Source organism: Tamandua tetradactyla, chromosome 2 (genome assembly GCF_023851605.1).
Source record: "Tamandua tetradactyla isolate mTamTet1 chromosome 2, mTamTet1.pri, whole genome shotgun sequence".
Lineage (NCBI taxonomy): Eukaryota > Metazoa > Chordata > Mammalia > Pilosa > Myrmecophagidae > Tamandua > Tamandua tetradactyla.
Window position 1 is genome coordinate 158,005,625 of NC_135328.1, and position 12,541 is coordinate 158,018,165.

The following is a 12,541-nucleotide window of genomic DNA, read 5'->3' on the forward strand; positions in this document are numbered from 1 at the left end:
AAAATTTAAAGAAATGACAGCAGGAGGTGAATTTCCCAGTGTTTTTTTTCCTGGCAGCTTTGCCATAGGAGTGAATCCCAGTCAAGGAGCTGCAAAAGTCTTGGTGCAGATAGCTAAAGACTGATAGAAATCCCATCTTTCTGGTCAGAGGAACCAGGAAAAGGCGCAAAAAGTGGCAGGACAGTAAGGGGAGAAACCAGAGTGGAGAGAGCCAGAGAAGGGATCCCTGAATTCTGTGTATGAATCATGCACATAGCTTATTTCTAAGCTACGCATGTGGAAGACAGACACAAGCTAGCATAGCAAAGTTTTAGAGAAGTAAACTGAGATTTCGCCTATAAAAGGTGAGACAGTACTTGCAGTCCGAACCTGATTTGATTGCCTGCTAAAACAAAATCATCAACATTCTTCAGAATCTACATGACATAACATTCATGAGGTCCGGGATAAAAATCTTAAATTACTTGACCTTCAAAAAACCAGGAAAATGTGACTGAATTTTCTCTTACATTCTTTAAAATAAAAATGTTTAACAGTGCTAGTGGGGTTCTCAATTTTTAAAGATATAAACATCTGACAATGATGACTTAAATGTCAGAAGAAACTTGTGATAAAGGGATCTATATGGTTGCAAAGCTTCTACAGTTTAAACTGATTAAACTATGCATTTTAAATATACATGGCTTAACGTGCTTCAGTTATACCTCCATGAAGTTGTGAAAAGGAACAAAAATACTATGAAAGGACTTTAAAAGCTTGTGCTCCATAAGTGTGAGGAGTTATTCTTTATTATTTGTACAATTACTAATGTTGCCAGGTCATGCCTATAAGACAGAATGATTGTAATGCCAACCTCTCTGGTCATAGGTAATTTACATCCTGTTTCCAAAGTATTTGTGTCTAGCTTATACTTTCTGAATGCATTAATAGTCAAATCTGTGTGTACAACAGCAAGATGGTATTTCTGCTTGGATCATGTATAGGAGAATAGGGTTGGTAGAAACAGGCCTTATTATAAAATCCTGTATCTCTCAGCTCCTGTAGGTTCTTCTGGCCTCTCCTGGGGCACTTCCTTTCTCTAAGCATCTGCGGCTCCTCTCTTAGCTTCTCTAGGGCAAACTCTGGATTTCATCTCTTAGCTTAGCATCTCCTAGAGCATTTCTGTCTCCAAGCATCCGTGCTTTCTCCAAAAGTTCTCTCTTTTATAGGACTCCAGTTAGTGGATTATGACCCACCTTGAATGGGCAGGTGTCACATCTCCATGGAAACAACCTAATCAAAAGGTCCCACCCAACAATAGGTCTGCCCCCACAAGATTAGGTACATAACAGTTTCAAACCAGCACAAAGTGCTAATAGTCCATTTACATTATTGATTTAACTGCTCACTGAGCTGCATTAAAAAAAAATTTGCTTTTAGTCCTTTTTCCATGTACCAGGAAAGATCCATAGAGAGGCATCTAGCAACTGTGGTTACATCGACAACCTTGAATCGTCTTCAAGGAACACTACTTAGAAGACACTACAAACTGTGAAGCCACTTCAAATCATCAACTTCACTTTTGGAAGAAAGAGGGTGGATAGCAACAACTGGTATTTACTATACCACATCTCTCTTATTTGTCAATATCAAATCAAGTTTTATTTGATTCCCTTGTTTGCAATTAAGCATCATCAAAATAAAATATTTGCCCCTTAAAAAAAAAAATCCTGTAAAAACAAGTGGCTGAAAATGACTAAGGAAACATAAAATGATATTATTTTCTAAATCTTAGAATGAATCAGGAGACATTTATGGAATAATCTGACTTTGTTCAAATCTACTATGATAATGTTTCCTTAATTTATCTGTAATTAAGTATGTTGTTGGTACATTTAACTTCCCTATCATAGGAACATCTGTGTTACCACTCTGATGGAAAGATACTGGGAACAAATAAGGCAGATTTAGTTAAAGCTGTAGCCAATAAAAATAGATGCCATTTCCTGGGCATTCATGATGCATTTGGTACTATGATAAGCAAATTATGTGCATTATGTCATTTAATCCACCTGACAACATTATCTTGTGAGGAATTTAGGATTATCACTTTCATTCTACAGATAAGAAAATTGAGGTTAAATAAATTGCTAAAGGTCATACACAGCTAATAAACGATGGACCTGCATTCTAATGCAGCTATGACTGACTCCAGAGATTGCAGCTGAATTATGATTACAACTTCATAATTTTTACTACTTCTTGAATACCTTATTTATGGCTAAAGAGATCAAAATAGAAGTTTACTTTCCAATATTCTGGATGTCATGCAGGAATTTGAAAATAAGAGTTTGACAAATTTACAAACTGAAATGCATACTACAAAATTTTCTCAGCAGGGCAATTCGGTAATATGTATAAAAGCCTGCATAACTTTTTATTTGTATGCTGTATGGTAGGGGTCATATTTCATTCTTTTTCCATGTGAGTATCCTGTTATTGCAGTACCATTTTTGAATTTGTTTGTTTGTTTTTTTTTCTTTGTTTTTGGGAAGTGCATGGGCTGGGAATTGAACCTGGGTATCCTGCATGGCAAGTGAGAATTCTGCCACTGAGCCACCGTTGTGCCACACTTTTTTTTTTTCAAATGAAAGCATTAATTTAAATTTTTTAGTGTTGTTAGTTTTTATTTATTTATTTTTTGATTTTTAACTTTTTCTATTGTAAGTATAACATATATACAAAGCAAAAAAATAAAAAAGCAATAGTTTTCAAAGCACTCTTCAACAAGTAGTTGCAGGACAGATTCCAGAGTTTGTCATGGGCTACCATATGATCCTCTCATATTTTTCCTCCTAGCTGCTCCAGAATATAGGAGGCTAGAGGGCTTAAATATCTTTTTATCATCACAATTGACTTTTTTTTCCTTCTTTTTTGTGAAAAATAACATATATACAAAAAAGCTATAAATTTCAAAGCACAGCACCACAATTAGTTGTAGAACATATTTCAGAGTTTGACATGGGTAACAATTTCACAATTTTAGATTTTTACTACTAGCTGCTCTAAAATACTGGAGACTATAAGTGATGTCAATTTAATGATTCAGCATTCATATTCATTTGTTAAATCCCATGTAACTCCACCATCACCTTTGATCTTTCCATCCCTCTCTTCAGGGGTGTTTGTGCTATGGAAATTCTGAATTTTTGATATTGGAAGGGTCTGTTACTAATATGGGGTAGGGAGATGGAACTATTTGATGTTCTGGAGAGGCTGGGCTAGGTTTCAGGACTTATCTGGACCAGGGACCCATATGGAGGTTGTAGGTTTCTGGAAAGTTACTCTAGTGCATGGAATCCTTGTGGAATCTTACATATTGCCCTAAGTACTTCTTTAGGATTGGCTGGAATGGTTCTGGTTGGGGCTGGCAGGTTATGACAGGTAGCAAGGACTAACTGAAGCTTGTGTAAGAGCAACCTCCAGAGTAGCCTCTCAACTCTATTTGAACTCTCTCTGCCACTGATACTTTACTAGTTATACTTCTTTTCCCATTTGGTCAGGATGGAAATGTTGATCTCACGGTGCCAGATCTGGATTCATTCCACGTTGTCAGGGAGATTTTCACCCCTGGATGTCATGTCCCGCATAGGCAAAAGCATGACTTTTGATTCAACATGTCATGTTTATGAATTAATCCTGAGGAAATCATCCATAGTATGGGCAAAGGGGAAAATATAAAAATGTTTTGTCTTTGAGAAGATTGGAAAAATTGGGAAAATTGTTATTTGTTCAATAAGATGAAGCTGGTTAAGAAAATTATAACACCTTGAGTATGATGCTCCTTTTTCCCAGGGTGTGGAAAGTTGAGTAAAAAAAATAAGGATAAAAAAAATAGATAAATAACGTGGGGGGGATAAAGGGTAAAAAATTGATTAGATTGAAATACCAGTGTTCAATGACGGGGTGGGGGTAAGGGATATGGTATTATGAGTTTTTTCTTTTTTCTTTTTATTTCTTTTTTCTGGACTGATACAAATGTTCTAAAAATGATTATGGTGATGAATATATAACTATGTGATGATATTGTGAGCCACTGATTGCATACCATGTATGGACTGTATGTGTGTGATTTCTCAATACAAATAGCAATAATAATAATATAATAATAATAATAATAATAAAATCATAACACCTTTCTATGATGGAATACTATGCAACCAATACAAACCATGCTATATACCGTAAAAAATATTCATCAGCGTGGCTAAAAGTTTATACCGCAAAGTGGAAAAGACAAGTTATAAGAGTATGTCCAATATGATTCCATTTTTTGTTTTATAAAATTTAAACATCCACTATGTTTGCAGAAAACATAGTGGATAGGGATGCACCAAAAAGTATAGTGTTCATCTTTGGGTTTTACTGTATTTTTCTATTTTATACTACATAGACCATTTATTTACTTTAGGAACTTAGGACTATATACGAACAATCCAATAAATGTTTATTAAGGGGAGAATGTATATTTTATGCAAAACCAACACAAACTGGAAAAAAATAGCAAAATAACAGACTTACCCTGATTATCTCAACGGTCCTTGGTCCCGAATCTGTGTGTATAAATAAAAAAGCAACACAATTAACTTTTTAAAATCAAGAGATAATATATTTATGATATAATATTGTCCCACGAAAGTACTAACATTTTCTAGGCTTGTCAAGAGAGAATACTGAAGTAAGCAGGAATTATACCCTTTCTCAACATTCAAACTCGCAGCATTGATCCAGGGGTATGTCTTCTATTACAAAGAAGTTCTCTCTGAGATAGATGTGGCCATAATCATTTGGTCTGACAAAAGCTGATGGATTGCAACAGCTGCTGTGTGGAAAATGGTGATTCAGTAGCTTGGAGGGTGAACCATTTGTGTTCCACACACATTTTTTCTGCCTTATCAAAGATAAGCTTTTACCCGAAGACTTAAAAAAACACTCACCCTGTCCCACCCCCAGTGGTGTACACACTTCTGATCTGCCTGCAGTGGCTTGTAATTTATTAATTTTCTCTTTTTGACTGGTTTAACTTTATGGAGCACTTTGGATTTCTGCTTTTCTCTTTTTCACGTGAATCTGTATAAAGTTAAGTGCACATTTCAAAAACGAATCTCTATGGCTTATCTCTTCAGAGACTGTGAAAGATTTGGATTATATGGCCAAGTCAAAAGGTTTAAAAATATTTTGATTGCAGGTGAAAAGGTTGCTTTTGAAAACACTAATATTTTCAAAATTAGGTAACAGGATGGTTTTGTCAGGGGTATATTCAAATAATACCTGGGTTTTTGGGGGAGGGATCCGAAGTTCTTTTTGTACCGACCAGGTTTTGCAGGCTGGTGATAACAGGAGCGAGAGAAGGATGAAGGCTGCTGTGTGTGCTATGCTGACTCCCCTGAAAAGGAGAGTGGTCAGTCACATTGGAGACATAGACTTGGACTTAAAATGTTCACACTTACTATTATTATTTTAATCCCTGAAATAATCATAACTATGTAATAACTTGAAGAATCACAAAAGAAAATAAAAATCCCCCATATTCTCTCTGATCATCCTTCTTTAACCCCATTTAACGTTTTCTTCACTGTGTTCTCCTTTATATATGTTCCCCACCCCTAGTACTGAAATTACATTAGATATTTTGTTAAAATAAGTATAGGAAAACCTTGATTAATGGCAACTCAACCAACTGGAACCCTAAATAGGTGAAAGGGCAAATATCAAAGGAAAAAGACATGTTTTAGGAATATATTAGTTTTTTTCCTCAAGTAATAATTTAGTACAATCTGCTAAACCTCCATTATTTGTCCTTTTATTCACTTAAATAAATACTTAGTGGTCTACATTGTGCATTCATTTTACAGCTAGTGGTAAATGAATGAAAATTGCATACATGGTGAAGACTCCTAATACTGAAAACAACATAACCAACAATGAGTAATTTTTTTCTACCAAATTATCAAGGCTAGGCCTAACTGTTTCGTAAAATTTGGGGCTAAGTCTAAGATCACATTTATCAGCTGATACATTATAATTTGATCCATTTCCTTAATTTTTGATGTAGCTGTTTAATATTTTAGCATTTCTTAAATATGAAGAAATTTCAAACATACAGAAAAGTTGAAAGAATTATACAGTTGACATCTATATATACACACCTAGATTCCACAATTAATACTTTGCTATATTTTCTTTATCATATACCCATTTATTTATCTACCCAATTCATTTTCTTTTTTATTCATTTCAAAGTAAGTTGCAGACATCAGTATACTTCACAATGCATAGAGCTTTTTTGGGGGGAGTGCACGGTCCGGGAATCGAACCCGGGTCTCCTGCATGAAAGGTGAGCATTCTACCACTGAACCACCCATGTTCCCCTGAGTTTTTTTTTAATTTAAATTTTCCCTGAAAGGATATGACTAAATCAATGGTGGTGGGGCAACAGATGTTTGAGGAAGTTTAGTATAATATCTAAAACGCTCAGAAAAATGTGTTGCCACAGCCTTTAAAAATATGATCTTTCCTGGGTATGTTCCCTCAGTTACCTGAGGCAAAGATTTTGCAAGTGTTTTTTCTAACACATACTTCCCTTCTGCAGAGTAATCATATTTCTTTCTAGTTAATGGGAAAGCCCATTTAAAAAGAACAGGCTTGTTGGCCCCAAGGCGTAGAAGTTTTCACTTAATAAACCTGCTTTACAGAGGCCAAGTCAACTGGTTATAATTCTCGTTGGTCCTCAAAAGAAGGTACCTATCTTTCTACTTTATAATTGCCCAGAAGGAAATCTGTGCCCCTGGAGGCCCTGACTACTTTAAAAAGTCCTGGATTTGAAAATGTTTGGGAATGGGATCCTTTTTTTCTTCATTTGGGTCAGGGGCTTGTCCTCAATCACTTTTCATAGCCAGCTACAAGTCTTTTTTCAATTGGCCAATGAATAGTGCAAATTCTCTTCTCTCAACCATAATTTTAAGGGCAAAGGTGAGGATAATGAATATTTACTTTTTCTTTTTACACTGAATTCAACTTCTACCCTGTGAAATAAAAATTCTGTGTAAGGTTAGGGATAAGTATTTGACACTTTTGCCCCAGATTTCCAAAATATGACTTTACATTCATAAACCAGATAAATATTATACTGGCTTCTTTGACATTTAATGATATAACTTCTTCTAAGCATTAGCTCTGTACTTAGCCTCAGTGTGAAGCTTTATCAATCACTAAGGTATTCATATATACTCTTTAAGAAGAACATAAATCCAGTTCTAACCACAACCTCTACTGGTTAGCCCAAACTTTTCTTAAAACACACAAACTCCTTTTACCCCTTTGTGCTTTTGCATATACTATTTCCTCTGTCTGGGATGTTTTCTTCCTCTTCTCCATCAATCAAACTCCTTTTGGGGTGAGACCCAATGATATCTCTTCTGTGTAGCTCTCGCATACTCAGCCATGAAGAATAATTACGTCTTCAGTATCATACATTCTGTATTATAATCTCCTGCGTACCATAAGCCTTTAATGAAATCATCACTCCATTAAGGAAGAAGCCTGAGACAACTGCTCTGCACCTCAAGTTCTCATTGTTGATATGAGTACGGTCAAAATCATCACCAACCACTCACTCTTGGAACCCTACTGCAGCACCAGGTCTTGGTTATGTGTAATATCTGCTGCTCATTAGGTAAGCCAGAAATGAGAAGAAAAAACAGTTCAAATATTTAACATGTTGTTTATCAGGTTTGGCTGCTTTGAGAATTCTCTAAGAGAGCCTGCTGGTCTGCAGTAAGATGGTGATCCTCACTGAACTACGATAGTTTATTTCATCTGTTTTCTGACACTAGAGAGGCAAAGGAGGCAGCCAATAACATTCCAGAAGCACCTGTGGGCTAACCACAAAATCAGAACAACTTCTTCTGAACAATGCCTTTGACCGAGGAAGGGACAAAGAGTTAGGCTTTTAACCTCAAAATGAGGGCCACAGAAGGGAATAGGGGGTCACATCAAGTTTCTGTAGGTACATTTTGCACCTATTAGGACCAAACATACAGTCTACTATCTTGATTTCTGTCAGCCATTACAATGAAAAAAAAAAAAAACAGTGAAATATCCTTCATCAAAAAAAGTGGCACTTACATCAGTCTTGCAAATAACCATGTTTGCCAACCCACAAAATATCACCCACTAAGGCCTCCCTCCCACAGACGATACCCCACATTCTTTGCTCTCCTAGGAATATACCATTAATTGCCCTTAGCATGTGTGAGTGGCTATTCACAAGTTAACTTTATAGCAATATTTAATTGAAAGAATAGAACAATGTTGTGCTAATGAGGGTCAAATTGCCACCAGATGTTGCTTTCTTTCTTTTTTTTTTTAAATAAACACAGCTGTGTACATCCATACATAGGCAATAGAGAACTAATAGTGGGAGAGAAAAGTGGTTCTAAAAACATTTGCAGGCAATAAAGGGGAGAAAAAACTGGGAATTAATGAATTTCCAACCCACTTTTCATTTTTATTCCAAACACATTAAAATACACAAACTTGATGTTATGAAAATGCTATATATCAGACATTATTTCCAAACAATCACTTATGAAATGGAGAACTTTCTCCCAAATGGAGGCAGGAGAGAGAGTCGGTCTGGAAGCCACCACCAACCTGGCTGTTCTGTGATGTCTTCCTAGAGGAGGGCCAGGACCCGGCCTGGAGTCTTCCAATCTCTAGCTGCACAAGCCCCTGAGCACACTTGGAAGGCAAGCAAAGAACAGGAAGGAAAAACAGTAGCATTATGTTCTAAAACATCCCAGCACAACCTCCACTCATCTCTGCATCCAAGAACTGTGACCGGGTGATGTGACGATGGCAATAGGCAAAAAAGAAATTGGTAATAATAATAAAAAAATCCAACGAAATAACACAAATTTAAAAACTGGGCAGTGTCCATCTTGTGATTTCTTAAACTTGCTGACAACAAGGATCCAAAAGGGTTAGATTTCAATTCCCCTCTTCTGTCTTCCTACTGGTGAAGGTCTTCATGAGCAGTGAAAAAAGTAAGAAAAAGTGGTGAAAGGGAGGACAGAAAAGTCAAACATATCAACAACTTACAAAAACAGAGCCTTTCTTGAGTAACACTGAAGGTGACTATATTGGCAAATCGGGATTTAAAAATAAAAATCATTTCTCTTCACAAAAGGTTCCACAGCTATTTGTGAGATACAAAATAAAGTGCACCTGGTTATAGTTGAATGGAAATTTCTAAGAGTTTTTATTGAGTTTCTTCCATGGGAAGCAGGATTCATGTAGCAGGGACACTTGGAAGTGAATTTTGAACTTGAACATTACTGTAACTTTAGTTTCTGGATGGTAGAAAAACACTCAAGTAGAGAGGTATGTGATCGTGGGCAGGCCATCCCATTTTTCAAACCTCATTTGTGGATAGGAGGAATTGATCTAGATTCTCTTTAATGTTCCTTTGAGCAATAAAAGCTGGAATTGATCTAGATTCTCTTTAATGTTCCTTTGAGCAATAAAAGCTGGATTTGATGAATTCATGACACTAAACTCCCTGACATAGTCCTAGAGGAAGGAGGATGAATTTTGTGACTCTATGAGAGTCCATTCCATCAACCGACTTTAGAGGATAATTGCGTATACTTGGAATTCTCACAATTATGAAAAACTAGTTTATTTCTAAAACTAGTTTAGAAATCCCAAAGCCTGGTTATCTTCAGTGCTGTTAGTTGATAAATCAGAGCTTTCTTTTAAAGTTATTATTGATTTTTTGTTTTAAATAATCAGAGGTTGGACTTCTTGTAAAAATTAGAGTTGGCATAAAATCCAATCCATTTATAATCATGCTAGATTAGAACCATTCCCACTGGATTTCAACTGTGCCAGCTGGACAGAAAAGCAGCCTAGGACTCACCTTGAGGATAGTGGCCACTGTCTCCTGTGAGGCATTTCTCATGTCCTCTCCATTCACAGATAAGATTTGATCTCCCTGAATCAATCTCCCATCAAGGTCTGCTGCTCCACCTTTCACGATGTCAGAAATAAACACTCCACTTCCATTTCTGTTAACACCATAAAGCAATGCAGTATTGGCACAACCTAATATTTCTTCGTTAAATCTGAGGCTACTAACATCCTATACAGATTCAGACAATAAGGCACAAAACCATTACCCTACATGGAATCTCTCCAAGCATTTGCATATGCCACAATAAGAAAACAGATTTCAAGATCTGTTCCATTAGTTGCTCTGCACCCAGATGAGGGTTGATTAAGTTCTCAGCCTATTTGTTTTGTAATGTATTTTCAGAGTGATGGGTTTATGAAGCTGAAGTAAAAAATGAGATAATGACACATAGTTCTTGGCACAAAATCAGTGCTCAAAAATGGTAGCTAATATTTTTATTTTAATAACAACTTGGATTGCTAGAAAAAAGCACTAGGCTAGACATCAGAGGTTGGTGAGGACACATGAGATAATATTTATTAAACAAATCTGAATTCTTCCTGAGAAGATGGTCAATACAATTTAGGGCCACATTGGGGTGTCACCTGGAAATACTGCAGCCCTGTTGGAATCAATGAATATAAGGTACCTAAACATTGGTAAGCCATGGAAGTTAGAATTACAGTTTCAGGATACTAACCTTTCCAATTCACTGTGAGAAAATAACCTATAATAATATTCTGGGACAATTATTGTAACTATCACATGGGTAAGTAACATATACTTCAAAAGAACAGCCTAACCACTAGGATTTACCTACATTTATGGGGCAAGCTATTGCTTCTTTGGATAGTTTTCTTAATAGAAAACTACTGTCATGAGGAATTTATGCTTGTCTCTCAACTATGTCTACTCAACTACTTCTAACATAATATGAAATGGATATGGTGCTTCATGCTAAAGCAATTTTCTAAGCCAGCATTGTATAAAAATCCCTCTTATCTTGATATTAGCTGTTTCTTAGGTATGGCTACTTTAATTAATCCCCCATAGGCCTCAGATCTAGGTGATTCCAAGTTAGAAGATCCTTTCTGACTCTTATTTCCATTCTATAAGGGAATAAAAGTCTGCACACTCTGGGTGGACTGGGCTTGGAGTTCTACCTGGATGCGAATTTTTTTTTTTTTTTTGATAAGACCTTGTTCCAAAATATGACCTTCAAACCTTGTTCTTCAGACATTCATAAATATTTTAATTTAAAAAGTCATATCATTAGTTTGCATTAGGTTTTCTCTTTCAATGTTTACAGGCAATTTTGTCCCTAAAACTCCAAAGGAAAAAAGCAAGTCCTAATTTGCAGTCTTTTTTTTTTCTTTTTACCGTTTCCCAACGATGCTGAGCCCCAGGCCTCGGCCAGCTTTCTTTTGCAGATCCACAGGAAACATCTCCAAGTTCTCCTCATCCCTGTAGTGTGCCTCATCTCTATACACCACCAGCCGCACCTTCTGGGGGGTCTGCCTCAGGGCTGTGATGGCCTCTTCGTGGCTGGCGCTCCTCAGATCAATCCCATTTACCTAGAACAATGGGCATCCATTAATTAGCAGCCCTTGTTCTATCTAGTCCTTGATCCAACTGTTGTAAAACCTCCAGAAATTTCCAGCTATCCCCAAAGCACACAGGCAGTGATCACTAGTAGCAGCATTCTCTGCTTCAAATATAAAGAAGGTGACCGTTATACTCTCCTCCTCCCCACCCAAATAAGTATAAGGTGGGTTAGTACAAATTACAACGTGCTTTTACATAGCTTTGAATTTTACTATGGGATCAACATGTGAGAGGAAGCAGGGACTAACTGGCTTTTTAAATTGGGATCAAAAGAGAAATAAATATTGATGTTTGTTCAGCAGATTTAGACTTTTAGATTCAGCTTGCTTATTGGATTTGGCATCCTCACTCTTCATTTCTAATATTACAACTACCTCAGTACAGGCCCAGAGGAAGTGAGGGACTGGTATTTCCAACAGTGTCAAAGACCCCCTAAAGTTCTCTCATTTGAATCTGGATCCAAGCAAGCACAGAAAGGACCACATGTTAGATGGCATACTGTCTTACATTTAGAAAACATACTTACAGGAAACAGTACTCATAAAGCTAAGGACTCTGTATCTTGCAAGCCATGTGACTTTGGGTAAGCTATGCTATGTAACATCTCAGAGCTTCTGCTTCCTTACCTGTTAAATGGAGATCATAGGTAATGTACTTTTTTTTTTTTACTTAACAAACACTTAAGAGGTGCTTGTGTGCTAGCCCTTTATGAATATTTACTCATTTAATCCTAAACCAACTCTCTGAAATAGATGTTATTATTACTATTTTACAGATGAGGAAGCAGAGATACAGAGAAGTGACTTGGCTGAGGTTAAAAAGCTACTTTGTGGTGGAGCCAAGATTTGAATCCAGACAATGCAGTTCTGTCCTTAGTTCTTAAACTATGCTGCCTTGGCCACAGAATGTGCTGTTCGGCCCCCCAATCACATTATGTTGTCA

At 36.6% G+C, this 12,541-nt stretch overlaps 1 protein-coding gene across 4 annotated transcripts in view; it reads right to left on the reverse strand.

Annotated features, from left to right (window-relative positions):
- Positions 1–12,541, reverse strand: part of PATJ (PATJ crumbs cell polarity complex component) — a 473,288-nt gene that overhangs the window by 29,130 nt on the left and 431,617 nt on the right. For 3 of the 4 annotated variants that reach the window (XM_077149460.1, XM_077149463.1, XM_077149462.1), the window contains 5 exons: positions 11,375–11,568; positions 9,962–10,109; positions 8,695–8,781; positions 5,311–5,425; positions 4,561–4,592 (listed from right to left, as the gene is read on the reverse strand). In XM_077149460.1, the coding sequence (XP_077005575.1) occupies positions 4,561–4,592; positions 5,311–5,425; positions 8,695–8,781; positions 9,962–10,109; positions 11,375–11,568 (576 nt within the window). The remainder of the gene's footprint in view (positions 1–4,560; positions 4,593–5,310; positions 5,426–8,694; positions 8,782–9,961; positions 10,110–11,374; positions 11,569–12,541) is intronic. The other variant, XM_077149461.1, reaches the window with a different exon arrangement.